Source organism: Cyanistes caeruleus, chromosome 2 (assembly GCF_971803275.1).
Source record: "Cyanistes caeruleus chromosome 2, bCyaCae1.hap1.1, whole genome shotgun sequence".
Classification (NCBI taxonomy): Eukaryota; Metazoa; Chordata; class Aves; order Passeriformes; family Paridae; genus Cyanistes; species Cyanistes caeruleus.
The window spans coordinates 43,852,327-43,878,225 of record NC_141702.1 but is presented as its reverse complement, the minus strand read 5'-3'; the positions used below and the strand labels follow the sequence as shown (position 1 = coordinate 43,878,225).

The 25,899-nt window shown below is 37.4% G+C and overlaps 1 protein-coding gene across 12 annotated transcripts in view; it reads left to right on the top strand.

Moving 5' to 3' along the window:
• ATG5 (autophagy related 5) overlaps positions 1-25,899 on the top strand; it is a 73,305-nt gene that overhangs the window by 5,393 nt on the left and 42,013 nt on the right. For 7 of the 12 annotated variants that reach the window (XM_086876704.1, XM_086876695.1, XM_086876698.1 and 4 more), the window contains exons 3-6: positions 968-1,095; positions 7,489-7,567; positions 13,031-13,120; positions 13,247-13,409. In XM_086876704.1, the coding sequence (XP_086732830.1) occupies positions 968-1,095; positions 7,489-7,567; positions 13,031-13,120; positions 13,247-13,409 (460 nt within the window). The remainder of the gene's footprint in view (positions 1-967; positions 1,096-7,488; positions 7,568-13,030; positions 13,121-13,246; positions 13,410-25,899) is intronic. The other 5 variants (XM_086876699.1, XM_086876702.1, XM_086876700.1 and 2 more) reach the window with 2 other exon arrangements.

Below are 25,899 nucleotides of genomic sequence, written 5' to 3'. Positions count from 1 at the left end.
TTATGAAGCAGAAGTTTACAGGATGGATACTATTAATTTAAAATGTCTGCTCTAAAGTGAATTGATATTTTACAGGGAGGTTAATCTTTACTGAGATACTGAAAAGCATTGTTGTTAATGCTTACAGATTGATTTATCTCTAGTAAATGTGCCACACAGTCATCAGTCAATTCACTGATTGATAGAGTCCTTAACCACTCCTGGGGATAAGGCTTTTAAAAAAAAAGATGGTAGGGCTGATGTTGCAAATAAAAATAGCACAACATTCTGATTTGTATAGTGTACACTTGAGAAAATAAGATAGTATATGACAAAGCTGTAAGAATGTGTCCTCTAATTTTTTCAACTAAAAACGTATTTACAGTTTTCTTTCTGATTTTAATTGCTGGGTGAAAGTTAAATTGTGGAAGTATAGTGGTCTTGACTAATAGGTTGAACTGACAAACCCAATGCAAAGAAAATGGAAATTGCCAGCTATTGGAAGTGCAAAACACTTGGAAACCAAACCCTTAAGCATCTAGTTTTCATTGGCTTTTTTTTTATCTTGTGCAGGAATTTCCATTTTGAAATAACTGATGCACAGCTGCTCATTCTTTTCAATAAGAAGTTAGAATCTCTTATGTGTTCATATGAAAAATGTTTAAAACTTCATTATTTAAATACAGAAAAGCAGAAATTGAAATCCACTTTTCTCCCCACCACCCCCCTGAAAGAATCAAGAACTTAGTTTTTTACTTTTTTTGGTGTTAATATATTGGGTACTGCTATTCTGCATCTTCTGAGTGCGCTATTTTGTAGTCTTTCATTGACCATTAAAAAGTAAACTGTCTAAAAGACCTCTTACCTTAAAAAGGAGTAGAAGAGAATGCTAACTGCATTTTGGTTATGTAAATGCATACTTGTTACAAATTTTTACTAGTTTAGAGTCTTTTATTTACACTTAAAGCTTCTATAATTTTTTTTTCAGTTGCTTTTGCCAAGGGTAAGCTACTTGACACTGGTAACAGACAAAGTGAAGAAACACTTTCAGAAAGTTATGAAACAAGAGGAAGTTAGTGAAATATGGTTTGAATACGAAGGTACACCACTGAAATGGTGAGTTTATTGAACTTTGTACTTTATGCAGTTTATCACATAGAGAGTTCCCAGGCTGAGCACAGTGTCAGTAGTTTTCCTAAAGGAATCGCTCCCTTGAGTTTCAAAGACGGGAAAAGACGAGAAGGGTAAGAAACGCCTGCTTTTGGGGGAAAACAAAAGAAGGTTTAATGTTGAACATTTTTTATTATTCTGCTTGAATTTTTACTTCATGTGTAAGACAGAGGTGTTGTGCTGCACTTACTGGTTTTGTTCTCCTTGTTCCTGTAATTCAGAATGATTGTGGTTTTGGCTTTACCGTTGCTTGCAGCAGAATTGCCAAATAAATCTTCCTTTAACGTATTCCATCTTCCTAGAAGATGCCTAGTAACACAGATAGGAAGTAATATTTCTGGAGTCTAAATGCAAATAGCTTATATGCATGACAGTAATAAAGCATGAGTAGCCTTCACTGTTCACTGGTGTGATATGATTGCACTGTAAAAATCTAATACTAATCTGCAGCTGTTTGTTGAATTCAATTAGTTCAAATTTACTGAACTAATTGCTGTTGATCCTGTTTTTATTTTGTCTGATGGTCTATTAAAACTATTTTCTTCTGGGTTTTTAGTTTGTTGGGTATTATTTGTAAGAGTTTAGGGACTTGGACTGATATTGTTTCATTTAATTAATTTTCATAAATACTTTTTATCAGGTTTTCTACTTCTTCTGCTGTTAAAGAGTTTTAAGAAAAATATTTTGAGAGCTTCAGTGTTTGTTAGTTCGGTATAGACAGTGTCAGCCCTTCAGAAGGTATTTAGTATTTTGAATGATGAAGAGATTTTTATCTCTTTTTATTTCCTGTATCATCATAGGAAAGAAAACTAGTGATTTTTAAAATTTTACTGAACCTGGATTGTTTTGTGATTAGCAAGCATCACATCATGGAATCCCTGTAGATTTGGTGATGCAGTAAATCTCTTCTAGTCTTCAGTTTCTTTGAGACCAACCTAGCGTAAACCTTGAAAATATGTAAATAGAATCTGATAAAAACGATCTCTTTAAACTTTTATTATAACTGTCTGGCAAAACCAGCTTTAGACCTCTAAATAAATTATGTAGAATTTAACAAGAGATGGTGTCTTATGTGCCACAGTAATGTTGAGTCATGATACTACCTAAATAAACAGCAAGGTACCACATTTATCCTAGTGTGTTCATAATCCCAGGCAAATACTGGGAGAAAACTAGTTTTCACTGAAGTTGTAACAAGAAAGGAAAGAGAGGCTTTGTACTTTAACCAAAAACAGATCGATATTTTCTGTAAGTTTTCAAATACCATCATGTTTAAACTAGAATTAAAGAAACAAACTGTACAATATAGGTATAGAATAAAAATGTAGTTTGTAATTCTAAAATTAAGTGAAGAGTTATTAAATTTATTGAATGTAGAAATGAAAATAAATAGTGTAATGATGATCTGCTAATTAAAACTCTCATTCTTCAGAAAAACAAAGCCTATTCTACCAGGTACAGCTCCACTGATTTCGGTGAAACTGCTTTTCTAAGGAAAGTGCTATTTGTAAAGCAATTTGTAGTGTAGGAGAATGGTAATCCCATCAAGAGCCAACACTTCTTCTGGGGAAGACCTAAACACCACAACTGAGAATTATGCTGAGCTAGTAGTTGGTAGAGAAAGAATAGTGGGCATTAATGTTTAATCCTTTTAGCTATGATTGTGCATTCAGAATCAAAAATAACTTGTTAATAATATTGTTTATTTCAATTATTTACTTTGCCCTGTGAGGTCTTATTGCTTATAGTCTGTGCAGTTTCATACCTAGTTGAGATGACATCTCTATCTGTTCAGATGCAGCTCTTCCATTTTCCAGTGAGATTTTGGAGGAAGTCTGAAACAGTTCGAACTTCAGGCTCTGCAGTGTGTTGGTCAAGTTCTTAAAGGGAAATTAACCTCTCCAGGCCTGGAGTTACATGGGCCTGGCCTCTTTTTCCTGCTGAAAGTGTTGGGATGGGGGAAGATGGATTATTTGCCCACAGGAGGTGTGTGCTGGGTGAGGGTCTGTGTCACCAAAGTAAGGAGTTTCAGGAACAGATTATCAGACTGTGCAGCATTAAAGACTACAGAAGGAAGTGGATCAAACCTCAGACCATCCTGCAGCTACAGGAGGCTAAGCCTACAATCATATTGAAGGAGATGCAGGCAAAGACTGTTAGAAAACAGTCTCCTAAGATTCGGAAGAGCTGGAAGCTTATGACTTCTTGCAACAAGAGGAATGTTCCTTCTGTACCTGCATTTCTCTAAGTACAGCACAGGTTCAGTGCTCTGGCTGCAGGTGAAGGACTGAAACTGTTGTCCAGTGATGCATCTGATATGTCTGAGCCTGAACTGTGTAGGGGCACCAGGAGGAAATGAAAAATTAGGGCAAAAGTCTGTATTCTGCTTACTATCCTTTCTCTAGGATTTTTAACTCTGCCATTTCGTGATCACTGCAGCTAAAGCTGCCACTGATTATCACAACTCTTTTGTCTGAACTGATAAGTAACAGATTGAGCTTTGGGTTATCTCTGGTTCGTCCAGTGTCTGTATCAGGAAATCTTGACTACTTGCGTCCCGCTGTGTTGCTTTTCCAGCAGATATGAGAGTTTAACAGGAACGAGGATCTGTGATGTAGACACTTATTGAATTGTTTAAAGAAGACTTTATCTATTTTCTCACCTGGATTGCATGATCTGTTGCCCTTATTAGTCCTTCCTCTGTTCCTGAACCACTAGAACTTGACCAACCTGTTGCCTGTCCTATTAAGTTTCATACATCTAAGCTGCTCCCTGACATGGAAGACAACCCTCTGTCCTCATCTGCCCTGCCTGCCTTTACTAAGCAGCTTATGTCTGTCCTTCCACAGCAGTATTCCAGTTGTGCAAGCTGTCTAGCTGTACCTCAGGTAGCCCTCTCCCAGTAATGTCATAGCATCTACAACTGTAGTTTTAACTGCTTATTTTCCAAGCTATGTTCTCTTATGTAGTTACTTGTGGTGGGCTCTCTTCTACCTTCTTTAATCATTTTGACCTCTCCCTTGTAGCTGTCACCTTTCACCACTTGCTATCCACCCATGTCAATTAATTTCTATTTATCTGTGGGTTGTTATTTACACTTCCATTGTTAATGGTCTTAAAGCTCTCACCAGGTTGGGAAACCTTAAGGCAAAGATACTTTTGTCTGACTTAGAGATTCCATCTCTCCCTAGCTGTCCATTATCCCCAAAGAGTATCCTATGTCTCTAAAAGCCAAGTAAGTCCTTGTTGTTGCACCAGCTGCATAACCAGCTCCTGACCTGCAGACACCTCTCCTGAACCTGTCTCCTTTAATGGCAAAATTGTGGAGATACCTCCTTGCCCCTACAATTTGTAGAGTCACTTTTGATACTCTAAGGGGTTCTGACGCAGTGCTTAAAATTTGTGCCCATGTGGGTAAATAGCAAGTACTAATAAACCAAGCAGACGACAACTTTGCCACTCTGCAACTTTTGAACAAGCAGCAAACCTCTTCAGGTTAACAAGTAAAGTTGGCATTTGGGGCTCTCTCCCCTGTTGGATGGAGTCTCCTGGTTCTATGACAGCTTCCTCTGCCTGTGGATGTGCTGTTCAGATAGCTCTGATGCTTCTTCAGAACTTCCAGCCTCTTTTCTAACACTGAAGCACTGCCAGTGGATGGAGAAGACCTGCCCTCTCTTGCCCAGAGGTTAAGGAAACTTTTCTGTCTGTCCACCCAGGAGCTGCTCTGGCAGTCACACACTTGGGCCACCTGAGCTGGGACGGAGGCCCCTTGCAGCCAGGGAGCCGATGGGTGCCTTGCTCGACTCCCTGCGCACCCCACAGCCTCACAGTCCGAAAAGGCTTCCTTACCCACTCGACCCTCTGTTCCCATAGCAGAGCCTCACTGCCTGGTTCCTTCAGAGACCTTAGTCATGGTGTAACAACAGAGCAACAGCTTCAACTGGTGCCCCTGAGCAGGGACCCCAAAACAAGGAACCCCTGAGCTTTTATACCCTCAGTCTGTGTGTGATAGTGTGGGGCTTTGTGTCATTGGCTCGTGCCATGTCCCTGAGTGACCAGTCACCTGGCAGGGCCACAGGTCCCTCTGCCCTTTCCTGTGCAAAAGGTTAGCACTAGTTCTGACCTCTTTTCTGGGGCTCCCATCACCCCGAGCTCAACCTGCAGCTCCCTCTGCAGCTGCACACTGAGCTACTGGCACTGAATGGATCCCTCAAGACCAGAGTTGACACAACTCTGGTCCTCCCCATCCTGTGAGTCCCCACTGACCACTCCAATGACTACTGACACTTTCTCTCCAGATTCTCATCTCTGTGAGATCTTGGTGATGATGCCATTAATCTCTGTATCTTCCCTGATGCAGTACAGCCCCTAACTTCCTGCAGCTCTTTAGTTTGCTTGTGACATAGCTCCTCACTAATGTGCACTTCCTCTAGGCAAGAACATTTCCTCGGCTTCCTCCAAACCTCAGGAGAGGTCCCAAGTGCTTCTGGCAGTTTGAAACCTGGAGAACTGCAGCCTTTCTCAGGAGCTCTCCTTGACTGATACCAATCTGTGTTGGAATAGTTTCTTCAGCAGATGCTAGGGGATGGCACTGCAGCTTATTTCCATCCTGTCTGAACACTTTCACATGTGGGTGTTTCAGTGGACTTTTGTGTGGGTTGTGTTCTAGCCCTAATTGTATAGGTTGCTCTCTAGTGCCAACTGGATGGGTACTTGACCCTTCCTGTTCATAAATTATCAGAAGACAAAAGGTCAAAGTACCATTTAATTAGGCATCTATTAAGTCTGCAAAGCACAGGGATTTTACTGAAAAAATTTTATTACATGAACTTCACTTTATGATCTTAACTGATTAGAAGATATAAATGTAAGCCAAGACCTGATGCAGGAGTTTTAGTGTGGTATTTTTGTTGCATTCTTTTTCTTAGTTATCTGTTTTGTTGTATAAATTGAAAGTAACTGGAAGTAATTTTCTTGTTGAAAATTTGTGTTCATCTGATTATCAAATCTGATTTTTGTTACTTAACTCACCTGGAAAATCACTCTTTCATGGGGCTCTTGCTGAATCCCTGTTAAGTCTTTAGGACATGATTGGCAGTTAGTAGTTAAAAATCTGTGGTAAAAACTTGAGCATTAGCAGTGAATCAGGATAAAGCTGGATATGCATCCTCTTTATTCTCAGGTAAGCTCAGGAACTGTAATAGTATTTTGGGTTTTATTTTGCAGTTGTGGTGAATTTGTCTTAGCTTTGGGGTGGCTCACCCGTAGAGGGTGCTAAAGCACTGTTGTGTGAAAGTTTCACCAATCTGGAAAATGGCTTGGCACAGGTGCTGTTAATGCAACACTCTCGGTTAGTACTCTTGGGATTTCCAAAACTTAAGTACGTGCTTGGGTCTGCAACTTCTGATCGGTCCCATTTAATTCAATGAAACTACTCACTTTACAGTTCAGCGTGTGTTTCTCTCTGCATAATAAGGCTCTTCGGGTTACGATTTTTCAAAGATAGGAGAATGAGTCTTGGTATGTTGAATGTAAAAAAAATATATATATTTTATCAAAAATCTTGCCAATATCTGAACAAAGAGCTTTTTTTACAATGCCTGTGGAGGTTTTGTGTGTGTGATATATGTTCCATATACTGCTGGGGGCTGTTTATTCTAATGAATTTAAGGGAGAGAAAACTATGAGACAGAAGTGAATACTTGTCAGAAGCAAGCTTTTTTGTGTAACTCCTTTAATCTGGAATTCCATTGAGATACAAAACTCCAATTATTTTTTTTTCTTCTTTTCATTCTTCTTAATTTGATACTAAAGATACAGAGTTGATCTTGATCTATCATCTTTCAGCCCTTTAACAGATACATAATTTTTTTGTTCTTCTACTTATTCTCTGCATTGATGCATCAGATGTGTGGGAGAAGGAAAGGATGTTACGGGTCAGTGTGGTATAAACCCAGGACACTCAAGCATCTGAAAGCATGTGTGCTTTTCTGTGAGACCAGCTATTCCTGGTCTGATGCTTTTTAACTAAAAGTACTGTTTTGGAAAGTTCCACAAAGCAGCTGTAGGCCACTTAAGGCAGTTGCAAAAGTAGCAGTGTTTTGTGGGCACAGCTTGGAGACCATTGTTTAGATATTGAACATGTACATTCCAGACTTGATTCTGCCTGTCAGTCATCTAAACTTGCCTGTATAACTTTTCTAAGAAAGCAATAAAAAATGCTAATTGTGGGAGTAAAACAGCTATTTTGTGTGTGTGTGTAAATGCAGGTGTGTTAACTGTGATATGTAGAAGTAAAAGCACAGCTTCTATATTAAATTAATATCTTGTCATTTTTAGGCATTACCCAATTGGTTTACTCTTCGATCTCCATGCATCAAATACAGCCCTTCCTTGGAGCATCACAGTGCATTTCAAGGTAAATTGATATAGACCCTTTTTTTAAGAAAAAGTGAGCATGAGATTGCATGACATTTGGAAGCTAGGAAAAAGTTTCATAACTATTTTATAAAACATGTGAATGGTGTGATTTGAAAGGGAGAATATCCATTGTTCAGGAAGCATTCAAAGGTTTCTGTAAATCTGCAGCTGTTTTCCATGAAATTGTGTGTGCTTTTACTGGACTTTCCATAGAAAATTATTCTATTACAATCTCAAAATCCAAAATTATTTTTCATGTTATGAGGCTTATGATATTTCTGTAATGTTTTTAATTTAATTGTCTTGAGTTGACTGAAGATTGGGAAGATTGAGAAGTGCTTGTCCTTTTAGGCATAAAAGAGCATGGAGATGCATTCCATGACTTCAAAGATTTCTACAGCTGTTGTACTTAATGTTGGTCCCTTTTAGAGAACTGAGTGAAATGAGTTGGGCTTGTGACAGCTTAGTCACAGGAGAGACATTATTTTGATTATGCACTGTAAACCCATTTGGTATGACTTAGTAGCACTACTGATCTTTGCTCAGAATGGAACTTGAACAGGGTTAGCTTTGGTGCAGGATTCTTGCATACTTTGAAGTGCACTGAGGCAATAATTCCAGGTATGTTTTGAGGTCAAAAGCACAACTACAAATCCTAATATTTAACTTTGAAATGTTAATTTTTTCATTGTAAAAGAAATGGTGCAATAGGAAAACTGATCTGATGGACAATGCTACATTAATAGGCTTGATTTTTGTGCATGAGAGATTTGAGTGAAATGAAAAGTGTATTGGGAAGCACTTGCATTGCATATTTTCATTGAAACAATTCTCAAAGGTGTATTAGAAAAGGTTTTTCCAAGAGTAATTGATTATTATTGGAAGTGTACACTGAAACCATGTGTTGAAACTTCTAAAATGATTGACTTAATGGATCTGAAGTTGGGGATGTTTTTGAAACTATTGTAATTGCTACACTTGTCTGATAAATGTCAGAGACCTGGGATGAGGAAACTTCCAGAATGTTCTGAAGAAAATGTAGGGCGTCTAGTTTCATAAATCATGGTTTAATTGTTATGTTCTGAGAGCTCTGGAATATTAACAGTGGCAGTGTGGGGATGTTGCCATCACAAAGTAGAGGCATCTTGAGAATTAAGTTGCAGCATCACAGTGCCTTTTAATCAGCAACATAAATTTGACTTTAATGTTCTCGTGTTGCTGCTTGCCAAAAGATTAGCTGCTTTTAGTTTTTCTCAAAGGTGTACATTAAAGATCAGCAGAAATAATTAACTGCTAAGGTGGTTTTACTTTAAAAGTTGATGTAATTTAGTAATATAATACTGTGGAGTTAGCACCTGCATAATCTCTCTTCCTATTTTGATGTAATCTGAAAGTTTATTTAAATAAAGCCCCTCTGAATCCTGAAGTCAAAACATAACTGAAAGATATCAAAGTATGTCAAAATATTGAAGAGGTTTTCATGCGTTACAGTTCCTTACAGCTGAATACTTTAGGTGTGGGATTTTTGACTAGAGTATTCTTTTCATTTCTGTGTAGTTATTCTTCAAATGATGTTGCAATTTTTATTTGGCTTAATTAAAGTGTTAGATTTTATGGAGTTTAACTTCTGTTGTTGTGGCTGTCTCCTTTCTTCTACCAATGCACGCAGTCAACAGCAGATATCTCAAACATCTGTAAAAAGTGTTTTTCAACTTCTTTTTAAATATCAAACTCCCCCTATCAGGTTTCTTTATTTAAAGTTAAGAACATGGAAAAGGTTTATTCAGCGGAAGTTTTCAAGGTGATAGATGTTTGTAATTGTCCTCCTGTGTTATGTATGCAGACCAAATCATAAACACACTTGGTTTTTGCATTGAAGAAACAGTTTGTTAATTTGTACTTCTAGTGTGCAGTAAAATTACATGCATTGTATCTTGTAAAGTTGAAAAACAGTTGCATTAAATAGTTGCAGAAGGATGAGCCTGAACAGCATACTGGAGTTTGAGAATCATGAGAGGCTGTGGCCTGGGAAGTTGGTTTTGTTATCCAGGTATGGCTTTATGGGAAGGAGGGAAATTCTATCCCTTCCTGTTAAAATCATTTCACTTTACTCTGTGGCCTGTTTAACACTATTGATGTTCTCAGTGTGGTAACCACCTCTCCAGATTTTGGGCAGTAGATAAGAAATGGTGAACTGCTCTGGAAATAGCAGCACTATTGGGGGAGGGGAATGCTGAGGTTCTGCTGAAGCCATTGTCTGCTGGTGCCTCCCTCTCCACCCATGACCTGATGTACAGGAGGAGAGACGGCATCTGTCCTTATGTGGCAGTCATCATCTTTGTGGGTTTTTTTAGATGGAGATTGGGTCGGGTGGAATGGAAAGGAATTGCTTTTCCCTATAGCACAAGGATAAATTGTGGAACTGCTAGGAGATATTATGGAAGCCAGAAATATAAATGGGGTTTTTTTGAAATCACTCTTCTTAAAGAAAAGACCATTGATGGTAACTAAACACAAATACATAGATGCATCCCCTGCCACTGGATATACTCCTTACGGTTTTAATTATCCTATTTTCTGTAAATATAGTCTAATGTAAGTAGACTGTCACAGGATAAACAGATGTTTTGAGAACTAGAACTGAGATATAAATATGGGTGGAATGGAGTTATGAAACCAGACTGTTGAAATTGTCTGTGATGTTTTTTGGTACAGTTTTATGCAAGAGGTCATCAGTGCTCTTGTCTCTACAGACGATACCTATTTCTTTGTGTTCAGTTCATACTGCAAGGGTATACATATATGTGAAATTAAAAAACAGGACTCCTTGAGCTTTCTAAGAAAATCAGAGTCAACCCTTCATAACTGTTCCTTCAAAGATGCAGGACATGGAGGGAGTAGGACAACACCAATAAAAGTACTTGCATTAAAGCTACTTATATTGTCTCTTAATACTTTTTGCAAATTTCTTAGTTGTATATCCAAGAGTGGCTACCAGTTTCTTTACAATTGTCCCTTTCTTCAGAGAACTGAGTAAGTTGTTTATGATTGATCAGTATTTCTTCAGGTAGAAAGAAGGCAAGTAGAATTTTTTTTTTTTAAAGTACAAGCATGCTGATCTACATTTAAGTGTAAAACTTATTGTTTTGTGCCCTGATTGATAAATCAGCAGGGATGCCAAGTTTTCTGTTGGTAGTCTCATGTAGGTGAAACTGTTTCATATGCTTCTTGCAGATGTGCAGTGTTTTTTTAAGTAGTCACTTTCATGTTCAGGCTTTTCAGCTGCTACTCACAGTACTTCATAGAAATGTGTCAGTATTTTCCCAGTAAAGAAAAGTGTATACAGCACTGAGAATTAGGAGTGTTTTCCAGTCTTTCACAGTGTTATTTCTTAGAAGCTGAGAAAATTAATCATGCCACACCTAGTTCTACTGCTGTATCTAGATTCTTTATAGTAGCTTAACTAGCTTTGACCAATCTTAAATAGATCCTTGCTGTTCTGCAGACTACAGTTTGATGATTTCTGGAACTCATCCTCAGGGAGTAACATTAGCTGCAATTTGAAATTCATTGGAAGAAAGTCAGCAGGAAGATGTCTACCTGTGGAAAGAGGAGAGAGACCCCGCAGTTCAATATTTAGAGATATGTGTAGTGAAACAGTTGTTGTACCAAAACTGTTTTCATAAACTTGGCTAAAACATCAGTTTTTAACTATGAAAGTCAGTTTCTCTAGGGTCTTTTATTACTTGGCATTAGGTACGTACCACTGTTTCTTCCTTTGTTTTGAGGGATGCCAGTGTCTCACTTTGAATTCTTAAAGAACTTCTTTGATCTTTAAGTATGCTATTTCTGTCTATTTGTTTCTTCTGGATTGGTTATGAGACCTTACATATTTTTATTTGAGCAAGTAAATTGAACTTCTGAAAGTATTTTACAGGCCTATGCAGATGTCAATTGGCAAGTAACCATCCCAGTAATGTTTTCCTAGTAATCTTGGGCCCAATTATTGCTGAGACACTCAGCTTTGTAGGGTAGACGAGGATCAAGGTCTGCCCCAGAAGAACTTTCCTTATTGTTCTGTCTTCTTTAATGTCTTTGTACTTGGCCATTCTCATATAAGAGACAAGATTTACCTCTGTCCTTAGATTTCTAGTCAGCTTAACATACACCAGTCGTAACAGCGGCACTCCCTTTTGCAAGTTCAACACCAAACCATGTGAACTTTAGTGGAAAAGATATTAGCAATTTTTTCTTTATGCCCCTGTTTTTGGAAAATACTCATCCTTTTGATCCACAGTTTCCAGAGTTTGGGTTCTCCCTGTCATAAGGAGGAAACACTATATGACATTCCATTATTTAATTTCCAACTCTTCTCAATAACCTAATGAGGAGGGAGCTATCATTGTTATCCTCAGAATTTCTTTCAGGTAAGGCAATCCCTAGCTCCCTTTTTGATATTTTGGGTTTCTCTATTTTGAAGCAATCTTCACTATTTTTTGGGGGTTGTGTGGGAGAGTGAAGGTAGGGTTTTTTCCAGCGTTAGATTGCTCCTGCTTTGACATGTTAACTATGTTGTAAAAGCCTTTGAAAAATATCCCATTATATGTACTTGTGTTTCCAAATGGTTTTGACAGTCCCTCACAAAAGCTTTTTAAAGTGCTAGTTTGTAATGGGTTAAGAGGAAAGGGCCTCTGGTGGAATAGCATGAGAATTCAAGGATAAAAATGTGGCAAGCCCTTTTTAGGAAGGGGAATACTGATGATGCCACCACTCTGGTTTGGCTCTGAGGTTTGCTCCATTCAGCATGGTCATAAGCAACTGTGAAAATAAAATTAAGGAGGGAATAAAGGTGGGTTTTAAAACTTCTGAAAACTATAGGCACTGGATTTGTGCTAGTGAATACTTGTGTTATTATGAAATGGCAAGTGATAGTATGTGTTGATAAAAGAAAAACCGGAGGAAGGAAAACCACAACCTCTACAATGCTGGACTTCAGTTAATTTCCAAAAAAATCTTTTTTGTATCTGAATGAGATATACTACTGTGACTCCTTAATAAATTCATTATGAGAGGTAGTTGCCATTTACTGAAGGGTTAAGAGTTATTTGAGGAGTGGTAGCTGTGCATCTGTAATGCTAAATGCTGTGTGCCAATGTAACCAAATAAATGGGGTATAAAATCAAGTCACACAGACTAGCAGTCACATGGATTAGTTGAAGCTGGAACTGACAAAGATTTCCAGTATCTCTAAGGAAAAATGTTTGTAAGATATACTCTAGTTCATATATGTGGGTGATTCTGCTTGTTTTTCAAGGAACTGCGTGCATAGAAATGGTTGATAAAATATCATAGAGAGCAAACATAAATTAGGTGCTTGTCACTAACTTCTCAGTATTTTTTTCTATTTATTGTCTGAGATTGAATATCTGCTTGAAAACATGTTAAAATTCTGGTTTTACAGAAAGTTGTTGAGCTTTTATTTTTCCTGAAACATTTTCACTGCAACCTGTTTCTTGTCAGCAGAGTGAGAGAACGGTTGTTACGTTCTGCCGTAAGTAGAAGATTCCAGTGTGCTTCTTTTGCATAAATTTTTGCCTATTTAAAATTATCATTTATTCTTCATCTTACAAGGTATGCGATGCATTTATTTTTCTTGATCTGTCATTTCTCTTTGTAGAATTTTCCAGAAAAGGATCTTCTACACTGCCATTCTAAGGATGTGATTGAGGCTCATTTTATGGCTTGTATAAAAGAAGCAGATGCTTTAAAGCACAAAAGTCAAGTCATCAATGAAATGCAAAAAAAGGATCATAAGCAATTGTGGATGGGATTACAGAATGGTAAATACAACACATCAAGTATTAATTATATTCAGGTCAAACAAGCTAATAAATAATTTCTTCAAATTTCAGTTATTGCATGCGATATAAAATGTCATTTTTCTGCAGAATTTTTGTCTAGTGTCATGGAAAGCATTGATGGTTTTGGTGGTTTTTTGGTTTTTTTTAATTAAAGTCGTCTTTTTTGTGATAATTCAAATGTGTCTTGAGTTATTCAAGGAATTAGTTTGGGTCATGACTCCGTTTTAAAAAACCAAAACTAGCAACAAATCAAAATAGATAAATATTGTCTAGTGTACTTTCGTGCAAGTGATGGTCTTTATTTGGGAGACACCTGGGGTGTAAGTATTCAGTATTGGCAAACTTGGACAGTACATAAGAGATTGTCTCCTCTAGTTAATACTTATGGGTTGTCACTGGTAAACAATACAGATAAACTGTAAAAAAAGTTGTCCAGTAGATTTAATAATTTTACTTTTCTCTCTGCCATTTTTTATAATTGCTTTATAGCTTTCACAAGGACTTCTGCATTAATAAGTACTGACTTGAAAAAGTCAGCAAAATAATTCAGAACAAGATCTGTAATTAGTGTTCTTACTTTGCATAGATGATGTGTATCAATATTACAGTGCAAAGTAAAACTTTTGTTTGTAGTGCCTTCTGTATTAAGGTTTGTAGAGCCCTGTAAGTTGAAAAGCTCTTGTAAGTATTTCAGAAACTGCTCTCTGGAATGGATGATCATGCCACTTTCATTGCATTTTTCTCATCTCCTGAAGCTGTCATTCATATTAACCCTAGAAAATTTATTTTATGAAAGCATTTTAGTGTAAGTGTGAAGATGTTTATTTTGCATTGAGAGACAGAATACTGAACACTTAGAATTAACATCTTCCTGTATATGTATAAGAACAATTAAATGCAAAAGAACCTTAGAATGCAAAAAACTTGAACCATGCTTTTGGTTTAGACCAGAAGATTCCAAGTTAGTTTTGGTTTAATGTGTGCATTTAGTGAGTGTGTAGCTTTTTTTTTTCATTGTTGTTTAGTGGTACTGCCTTTCATATTGAAGGTAGTCCTTCAATAGTATAGTTTTGTAGTGATAGTTTTGAAGATGAATGGTTATTAGAAACTCTGTTTTCTATTTTTTTTATTTAATTGGAAGAGAGTTTGAAATTGAGGCATTATCTTAATTTGCCATTTGAGTGGTAAGATCTTCAGCAAGGCTGTGCATACCTGCAGAATGAAACAGTACAAGTTAAAGTTCTTCTGACCAGAAGTTACACAATCTTGACACTCTCAATATTAAAGATAAGAGGACAGATAAACAACTTGCTTTTTTTTTTTGTGCTCATCTTAGGCTTTATCATTTAGTTGATTATTTGTCTAAGAATATCTTCAGTTGTAGGGAAAGCAGAATTTTTCTGTTTTGCTCTATAATGTTAAGAACAGAGATTGCCTCGCAAAGTCGATTTCAGGGTTTCACTGTACTTAATGAGAAATTGCACCTGTGGAATCTGACACCTGAATGAGAAGTTTAAGCAATCTTTTGAATACTTTCAAATGCTAATTTTAATTTCTCAACTCTTCCTAAAAGAGAAACAAGAAAAGCTTGTGAAACCAAGAAAACTCTTTTTAAACATGTTGTATCTTTCAATATGTTTTTATAGGCTTTCGTTTGAGATGTAATAATTTTAAACCACTTTGTGAAACAGAATGAATGACCACAAAAAAGAAAAGAAAGTAGCATTTGTGATAACTGCTTTGTAAGTAAAGATACATCTGCAGACTGTTTTTTCTGTGCAACTTCAAACAATTTCCTTCAGTTCTTAATTATAGGAAGTGTTATTTGTTTAATGAGTGATAACATTACTTAGAAGACATGTCCTGAATTTACATTTTTGAATAAAAACCTATCCAGTTTTCTTTGGAGAAATATCACTGTCAAGTAATTTGTAATTTGGTATAAATATTTCTGCTGAGAAGCAGTATTTGAACAGATAACATGTGAAACTTACCAGTTGCTTGTAGATGGCTTTTAAGAGAAGAACTGTAATAGTGAATTTGTGGGAAAATCTTGTGCTGGTAGCAGCTGGTGGTTATTCATATCAACCTTTACATCCCTCCTCCCACCATTTCTGGTTTTATGTTAATCTGATACCAAATCAGGAAAGAAAACGTATTCTTCTATTTTGTGCTGTGTTATTTATTGCTCTTCATAGACAATTTCTGAATCACAAACCAGATAATTTCTGAGGTAGAGCTCTTCTTTGGGACAGGTACATTTTTGACCAGCCACAGAGGTCTATCTGTGGTAGGGAAGTGATAAAAGTAGACACTGCGGCTCTACTGACCTTTGTTCCTTTGTATGAATTGTTAAAATTCTTTGGTCAGAATTCATGGAAAATGTTACTACTGTTTTTGCTTTAATAGAGTTATGGCCATTTTTACCATGGATGAAAAGGATTTTCAAGTGTGTGGGTTTTTTTTCTTCTTGCCTTTTGTGTGGAAAAATAAAGGCTTTCAGCTTTGAAACTCTAAGACTCTATGGGCCTGCTGATGACTCAGGATCAAACAAATGAAATCCCAACTGTTTCCAGGAGGAGAGCTGTATTTTTTTGCATGGTTCAAAGAATTAATATCTATAACTTCAGTATATAATGGTTCTAATAAATGAGGGGATTTAGATTCAGCACATCTGCTTTTTATCAGTTGTGGACTAACAGAAGCAACTATACCCTGAAATTTTCACAGGCATCATTTATAACCAACAAAGACTATACTTGGTGTTTCTGATACATGAATGGGAGAAATAAGTAAAAACTCATAACTGTTTTAAGGTTTCTTTTATATATTATAAAATATAATGAAGTCATTATTTTACTGAAAGTATTATGGAAAAAGAATGCAATGCTCATTCATGCTGTAGGGTTTACCAATAGTTAAGTGGCTGTATTGAATTGTTCTTTTTAGAGGAGAAAAATCCTGCAAGCATTCAGAATATTCAATATCTCTTTCTTGCCTTACTGACAGAATCAGGCCTGTGTTGTCTTGCATTTAATTCCAAAATTTATCTAGACTGTTCTTGGGTTTTTGAGAGGCAGAATTTTTGTTTGTTTTCAGTTATCTCATTTCTGTTTAGAAATGTTCAAACTGCAAAAAAGAAAGTGTCTTACAGCTTTTCTTGTGCTGTGTACACTTGACCCACTCAGTTTGATGGGCATGTTTCTCCTCTTCATAGAGAACTGATAGAAGCAATGCTGTTCTTTACCTCATGGTGAGCATGCTTTGGTAGCTGAACAAATCTCTGGTGTCAATTCATTGTTTGAAATTTGCTTAGAAAATCTTCTGGAGTTTATCAGGAGAATGAATAAAAAAGCTACTAGTTTTTAAATCAAAGCTACCTTGTCTACTTCTTCCCTGTATTGCTACCAAAACGGGGAGTTCTTCCCATGTTCAATCTGGAGAGGTATGATTAACTGTGAAGAAAGATTAAATAATTAATTTGAACTTTGAAAATTTGTGTATTGCTTAAAAGTGATTTTAAAAACCCAATCATTACCTTCCTGGGCTGATAGTTAAAAATTTCCCCAAATGCATGAAGTTGCCTTATAATTAGCATCAGTATGTGCTTATTCTAGAGTTAAGCTAGCATGGCACACACCGAACATCGGTGTTGCTGATACTGTTGAACTTAGGGAATGTGATTTAGACCAGTTCAGATATCCCTGCACAAAACCATCCCAGTGCTGGTTTGGTGTTGAGCAGGGTCTGTCTTCGAGCAGGCTGGACCTGCAGAATGAATCAGCTGCATCAGAGAGGGCCTTCCTGGGAATGTTTTTGGTGTTTTTTCCATAGCAGTGGGTTTTGTTTGGGGTTTGTTTGGTTGTGGTGGTTTGTCTGGTAATTGTTTGTGACCTAGACCTCACTGTTAGTTATGTAGCGTTATGGGATTGATACCCTTTCTGCTCAAATGACTAAGCCAATGCTCCACTCATATGGGTGTAGTATTGTGAGTCTAAACTGCCATCCCCCTGAAACTGCTTTTGTTATTCCTCTGTTCTGGCCTGGTGTCTACTTGAATAGCTGCCCTTTGCTGTGGCACAAAGTTGGGGAATTGATGGCAGCCTGTGTTACCCCACTGGCTTTCCCTTCTCTGCTCTCAAACAGGAGGCCAGAGCAGGTCTGCTCTGTCTGATGCCAGTGAGAACCTCTGGGTTTCAAAGGAGGGCATGAACTGTATGAAGGCAGAGAAGGAAGGAAAGCAAAAGGTAACACAGCATTCACAATCCTAATGAGATCTCTGCCACCAGAGGAGGTTGCCCAGAGATGGGGTAGAGATAGTGTTTCTGATGTTTTCACCCTCTTGCGTTAGATGGCCATGTGCCTAATGAACACTCTGAAGGAGCAAACTTTGAGGTCTTTTTTTGCTGCCTTCTGCTTTTCTTCCTCCCCTTGCTCTCAAAATAAGTCATTTCCTGAAAGATGTGTATGGTCTAACTAAAATTTAAACTATCTCTAAGACACATACTTCACTTTTAAATGTAACTTTCTTTAGTTGTTGAGGGTTTCTTGTTTTTCAGTTTGAAATGCTTATAAGTTACTTTCTGCTAGTAAACTTCTGAATTTAATAATATGCATTAATATAAAGGTTCCTTAACTTTCAAGAAAAGCTTTATTTTAGGAAAAACACAGTATGGGGAAAGCCAAATGGGTTAGAAAGTTACATGGTGTTGTGTTGGTCTGTTTTCATATATATAGAGAGAGCTTAATTAGAGATGAAGAAATCAAAATTCCAAGGCTATCCTAGACTGGAGCAGAGAGCTGGAGGATGGATAAAATCGTCAGGAATCCTTTTCCCTTTGACTTTCGCAGGAAAGTCTGTAGCAAGCCCTGTTGTTAATTTCTATGCAACCTGTGGGGTATGTGTGTCAAAACTGGCTTATACTTGTTTGTTATCAGAGCTTTCCTTTTATTTTAAGTGACTGGACTTCTGAGATCACCTGCTATTTTGCTATAGATTAAATAGCTTAACTTTTGTAGGATATATGCATCTCGATGACTTTCTTTGCCTAAACCTATTCCAGGTCAACTGGTGACCTAGAAATGAAGGGAGGTGATGTTAAGGAAACAGTGTACTTAAAGTGAAACTTCTGGTTTGTGAGTACGTTTAGTAAGTGAAAAGAATGTTGGTAAGGTATGGCTCCCTTGTGTATGCTATAAGAAAGCAGGCAATAATCTGAAGAATGACGTGCTGCTTTCTTGTACAATCTTCAAAATGTCCTTTTATGTTGAAAGTTGTTACTTTGCTATCTGTGACATGAGGAATATTTTCACATTTCTGTGGCTTCTGCTACGTTAAGTCAAAACTGTTCTAAGGTTCTGTCTCTCCATATCTGATAGTGACTCATATATGAAGATAGTCTGAAAAGTTCAGTAAACTTGTGTTCCCTTTTCAGTGGTAGATTTGTATTATATACCATGGTCTTTCAAAATACCTGAGTAAACTAGGTGTTTAATAGCGAGAATATTTTGACTGTGGCAATGGGTAAAATGGAAGAGAGAAATAAATATCTTAATGATGCCATACTGGTACTTCAAGCTGTGCTCTCAGAAAGGCTGTCACTAACTGTAGTAGTCACTGAGAATCAGATATGTACCAAAATTTTCCTGAAGTTCTTGATAGTCGTAATTATCAGTGTTTTTATATAGCAAGAATATGAATGGTGAATTTAGGTGAACTAAGTAATTTAGTGACAAGTCTTCAAATAGCTGGGAAATTATAGTAACAGCTGTAAATAATGTATCTGAATAGCACAAAAATTGATTTTTCAAATATCAAAATATTTCAAAATATTCAAAATATTTATTTATCAACAAAAACTCCTTCATGCTTGAGGCATACCACACAAGAACTTGACTTTTTATAAAGTTGGTTAGAAATACCAGTGAACAGAATTATGTATGCATACAGTGTCTGTCTTCCTGGAAACAATGTGGAAGTAGTATACTAAATGTTTTGAAGACTTGTTTTTGACTACAGTAGTTAAAAGCAGTGCTTGTTAAAACATGACTCAGTAGAAAATATGCTTGCTCGAACATTAAGGAAATACAGTTTGTAGCCTTGACTTTTAGCTGCAGCTCTCTGTACCCTACAGTTTGATGATGTGTATGTGACAGATTAACCCTTAGTGAGTTTGTCTGTGCCTGAAAGGAGCAGTTGAGGGACTGGAGGGCAGATCTGCCATTTGGAGGGGTCATGATGGGCTGGAGCCTTCCAAAGCTGACACACAAGTCCTGCACCAGAGACAGGAAAAACCCCATATGTGGCAATCTAGGGACTGACCGGGAAGCACCTTTCTGGAAGTGGGTAATAGTGAGCAGGAAACCGAGTTGAAAGCCTGTCGTATGGTATTTCATAAGTAAAGATTAACTGGGGAACTACTCAAGCCCTTGTGCCCTCCATTTGGCTCAGCACTTGTAAAGCTGTACTGGGACTGCTGTGTCCTCTTGAGACCTGTCTTGGTTTGAAAACACAGGCGTCTGCTAAGGAAGGTAGGAGCCTCCCTTGAAATGGAAAAAATGTCAAGCCCCCCTCCCCCCCAAATTATTATAATTTTGACATCAAGGGGCTCTCAGGCAAAGATATGGGAATAGGAATAACAGTTCTTTACTAGGAGAATTAAAATTATAATGCAGTAGTATGAAAAAAACACTGACAGAGTCAGAATATAATTTGACACTCTGTTGGTCAGAGTGTTGTTAGCAGTCCCATTAAATGGTGGCTGCAGTGCTCCTGCAGTGACAGATGTAGTTCTCTTGAAGTAATGATTCTGTAGAAAGGTGTAGTTTTCTTATGAAGGTCTAATGGCTGTGTAGATGGGTTTGGTCTTCTAGGAATCCAGTGGAGAAAGGCTGACTGTGGTGTTCTAAGCCTCAGATTATATCCAGGTAGGAATGCTTGGCTCCTCCCCCTGGGTGGAGCATCTCCCAATGGGATGATGTAATTTTATCAGTCATGCAGTGAGACTCAATGGCCCATTAACAGAAGAGATCCCCTGGGGGGGATGGGTCCTGGAAGAGATAAAGAGCACTGGTTTTAAGAGCTGGCCCATTAACAGAAGATACCCCTGGTGTTATGAGGGATGGGTCATGGAAGAGATTAAGAACACAGCACTGCCTAGTTTTAACAGATGGTAATAGAATACATACTTCTGGTTACATCTTGCATTGCAACCTAAGACAGGACCCCAGGACAAAAGGAATGTGGGCAAACAGAAAAGAATCCAGCAGAGTGCTGGTAAAATTCTTAGGGGCTGGAGCAGATGCTGTATTAGAGAGTGGGGAAATTGACTTTTTTAGCCTGAAGATGAGGAAGTTGAAGGTGGATTTAATACCAGCTTTACCTGAAAGAGAAAGCTCCTAGAGAAGATGGAGTCAGACTCCTCTCACTCTAGTCTCCACTGGCAGTGGAACTGGGCAATTACCAAAAAACAGTTACTAGTTACAGCAGCAGGAAGTCTGATGGTACATGGCGAAGGGAAGGTGGGGTGGCCTGGGGGAGTGAAAGTGGTTAGGTGGAAACCCACAGAGACAGTCAAACTTCACTGGGCAAGGCCTTGAGCAAACTCAGTTAACTTTGTGTAGGCAGCTCTTTTGGGGCAGGGTGAGGAGCTGTTATTTCAAAGCTTGACCTCCAAAGGCACATCCAAACTAAAGATTTTCTGTTGTTCTTGTACATCTTGTACTATGTCAGTCCTTGGTCTCAGTGCTAGGTGTGGTTCTGCCCAAGTACTTCCATGGTTCATGTGGTTGTTAGACAGTGGTGAACCACTAAGAATGGACAAGTTTTGTGTTTTTTAAACTTTAGTATTGAATATAGTTGTGTGCAAGCTGCAAGTTGGTATTGCTTGCATACAGCTACAGATACAATTTAGTTTAAATCTTTCTGTTTGATTTATTCCAATAAATGGTTTTAAGAAGAAACCATGAGCAGTCCAGACAAAATTGTGCGTATGTGCTACCCTGAGGGCTACACCACTATTTTCACGTCTTTGACTTTATAAAAAGATGCTGAAATACAAGAGCCATGAATTAGTATTTCCTTTCTGAATTTCCAGTCTTTCCCTTGTTTTTGTATTAATTCTTTCTGTTTTATAAACCCTCTCAACAGTCTTCTTGAAATATGTCCTGTCCTAGAGTCTGATAATCTCTGATAGCTGTTGCATCACTATCAAATAGAAAAACAAAATAATTCCTTACTATTAAAATATTTTTGTTGATAAGGTTAAAGATTAGGGTGGGTTTTTTTTGTTCTTTTACCTACTACATTGCAGTGGGATCTTGATTTTATGCTTTCTATGCTCTCTTGTTTTTCATTGCAAGGTATTTGTAGATATGTTTTTCCGTTCTGTGATAATTGCCCAGATTGTTTGTGTATGCAGATTTAAAGCTATGCTTTAGTGAAATGCATGTGTTGATGGTGAGCACTTGTGCAGTGCCTTTTACCCTCCCAGTGATCCATCCTGTTGTAGCCTCATGTGGGTGAAGGAGACGTGTCTAACTTCAAGATCCATGTGAAATTTCAAGTTGTTTGAAGTGTGACAGCACTAGAGTTTCAGAAAATGACTGTAGGAGTATGAGTATGTATGTATGAGTGAAACTAATTTTTCTGGTTGCCTGAAGTACATTTCAGGCTGAGACCCAGGGGCAAAAGGGACCCCAGCCTTTTAGTCCTCAGCCTGGACTAATCCTTAGTTAACACTGCTCAACAGTAAGAGATTCAGCAGTTTCTATTAGCAATAAAGTATGATGGGATTACCAAGAACAAGGTATAAATTTGGATTAATTTCAATGACTGCTAAAGGATCTCCAACCTGGTTTAATGGAGGAAACAACAATTCTGTGTTTCCTTGTATCAGTAATTTTTTCAACAGTTTTAATGGGTTCTTTAAAGCTGTGAATAATTTTACTGGTAGGTTTCTGAACCCTACGTGCATAATGTGGCATACTGGATTTGTAAATTTATGTTTGAGTTTACGTTGTTGCTTAATGTATTTGTGTACTGAGATTTTTGTCATGGGTGACATTAAGTCTTTATAGTTTTGCCAACTCATAGTTTTCCTAAATGTGTAAATAGATTTTTTTCAAAGCTCTCCTTAGATTCTATGCATCTCTGTAGTACTGAAAGCTAATGTCTGTCTGGCATTTGGGCATTCAGTGGCTGCATTTCTAAGCAATGAATAGTCGTAAACATTAGTGACTTGGCTGATATATTTCTCATTATTTGGTTATTAGCTTTCTGATCTTTGACATAAAATACATAGGAAAGTTTTTATTTCGTTTTAGGCATTTATTTAATTTTGTTTAATTTTAGGCAAATTTATATAGCAATCGTATCTTGTTTAAGAAATATGATTAGTAAAATATGAAACTATTATACTGTCACTAATCTCACTTCTGTTCAAATCTTATTGTCATTACTTTAAATATTGTTATTCAGATAGAGACATCTGCCTTTTGCAAGTACTGTTTTTTGCTAATACAGAAACTCTCTAACACTTCAAGCAAGCACTTTCATAAAAACAGATGGACTGTGAAAAACAAAAGGAATCAGATTTGACTGTTACAGTCGTTTAGATGTCATGCAGACTGCGTAAGCTTTTTATGAGGGAGAGACAAGTGTGTAAAGTGCTTTTTCTGATAGGTAGAGACTCCTCCTTGTTTACTGGCTGGATGAAAACTCAGTTTTGTTTTGATTGTTAAATTTCCGGCTGGCACCTTCTGTCTTTGTCCTGTCTAGCCAATAAACTAATTAGTTATTATAGTTCATTGTAGCACTAATAGCTTCCTTGGGACTTTGCAAAAATAGAGGGTACTGATACATTAAAATGAGAAAAGGAAGAATCCTTTCACTTAGGTTTTTAAGGAGGTCAGTGGTTTTGTTTGTTTATTTTAAGTTTTGAGTCTTAAGGATTCTTTGAAAAGCAGTCACTTCTGGATTTTGTACTTTTGGAGCTTTAGGATTCTGGCACTCAGCCAATGCTCTGCTAATAAAAGCTCTTGCCAGATCATATATATCAGTACGCAAACTGGACAGTTTTCTTTTTCTCCTGCTTGCTCTAAAAATTTGTCTTAGTTTTCTTACACCCAACTGTTTTGTGCAGTATCCCTGTAAAAATGTTTGGAGAACAGCAATATAACGTTGTGAGGAGAAGTTTGTTTAGAGATCTTCCAACAATGCTGTACACACTGGAGATCTTAAGATATCTGACTTCATTATGTTCAGCTAAAATTCCAGGGATATCAGGTGGATTGACAGAACACACTTGATTACAAAATGCCACGAGTTCATAATTCAGCTGTTGCAGATTTATTGCTGTTATATTTGGAAACTATTGAAACTGTTAGAACAATAGATTGTCTTAAGCTTAAGTGTTCAGAGAATAGTCTGAGAGGTATACATTTTTTAATTTAACTGCCTTAAATAAGATTACCTGGTTTCTTGCATGTTTTGTGAGAGGTGAGGAAGCAGGAATGAAGAACAGAAATGAATTAACTGCACATTACTGCTTTGCTTTTTTTTGTCATTCAGAACCTCCCTTGTTTGCCCAAAAGGGTCAATATATTTAATCATCTGACATAAGTCTTTTATTTGTTCATAATTTCTTTTTCTTCTTATCCATAAGATGTGTTGTTCATTTCTGGTGAATTTTGAGAACAATTCACTCAACTTTCCTAATTACTGTAATACAAGCATTAAACAAGTAAATCAAGTTAATGTTTGCTTTATTTCTGTTCAAGTAGGATGTCTCCAAATATGGACATTCCTTATTTAAGTCTGCTGAAGCTCACTAGCTTTAGTAGGTTTGGGTTGTTTTGTTTTGTGCATCACCATAACAGTTTTCTCAAGTGACTTAGAAGTGGTAATTGAAGTATAAATCTATCAGTACCTACTGTGGAATGCCTGTTCTCACATCTGTAGTGAAAGCTGCCAGCCATTCTCACTGCAGGAAGGAAGCATGCTAAATCTTTACTTTCCCTCTGAAAGAGTTCCTGAGAAAGAGGCAGTCATCCTTTGTGTTGGGACATTTTAAGACTAAACCTCTGACTCTGACTCTGATTCCCAAATGTGGGCTTGTTTGATTACAGCCTGCTCCAGGGCTGTCATTGTCACTCCCAGCCCAGTGAATGATGGGGTAACACCCTGCATCCAGGCAGCTCCTCATGCCGGGCAGGTGCCTGCCTGGTGGTGCTGACTGTAGCTCAGGTAAGTGCCTGTCAAGAAGCACTTGCTGCTAATCAGGAAACAAGGGTGTGGAAGTACTTTCTGAGATAAGTATCAGGAAATGCTCCTACGGCATACCGAGCAGGAATTTGTTCACAATTTCTTGGAAGTTCCTGCCTTGTGTTACATTCAGTCAGGAAAACTAATGTATTATAAACCCTGCAGTATATACTAACCTGTGCCTTTTACTGCTCTGGCAGGCATCTGTGCTGTATGCTGGAGTGAAGCAAATCTCAAACGTATTTTCTGCAATTGCTTTAAGCGTAATCAGCACTTTAGGAAGCAAGAGGAACTTTTGTCTTGTGAATATATTTCTGTATTTCACCTTTCTTTACTGGGGCTGAATTCTGTAATGAGCATATTCAGTAGGAGCCCAGCTTCTTGAGACTTGGCTGAACATTGTGCCTAGGAGGGAAAACTGGAGACTGTGTGTTCCTTCTCTGGAAATATCCGCTATGTTTGGTATCTTGGGGAGTTAGGGCCTAAAAGGAAATTGATCCCTTGCTCTTCCCCTTCCAATGCTGCCTTCCAATGCTATAAGGCTAGCAGCAGCTTTATTCATCTCAGCTCTTTTTATTCCTTTCTGTCAGTTCTGGTGCTAGTTATTTGCTTCATTTGAATAATTGATTTGCATGTATAAAAACCTTTATCGCTCTTAGACCTATGCTGTCATTAGTACATTTTAAATGTAATAATCTATGCAGTTCTTGTAATGTCTGAACAACGTGAAATGGTGTGCAAGCTATTTACCCTGCTTACTTGGATAATAACAAAGTTGTGTTTCAACCATAAAATTTTATTTTCAGGTTGTGTCATGAATCTGGCAGTGCATTTTCTGATCATATCATGCATTGATACAGATTATTTTGAGATCTACATATCTAAATGTAAACCACTTAAGTATTTCTGCTGCTTTAGTTTCTCTATGCTTTACATCCATTGTTCAGTTATTGCTAAGAACAATTAGATGTTTTTAGCAGATTGTGAGACAGTATGGACCAGTAACAGCAGGGAGTGGAGAAACAGGTTAGTTGAGGTAATGAAATCCATAATTTATAGCCCAATATTTTCTTAGCAATGGGAGATAAGATACGAGTAAAAGTTGCTTTCTCTTTCAGTTCAATAAATCACCACATCACTTTTTTCATAGGACAATGTAGATTTAACCTTTGGCTTCGTGTTAAATAGGGAAGAGAACTGTAGAAA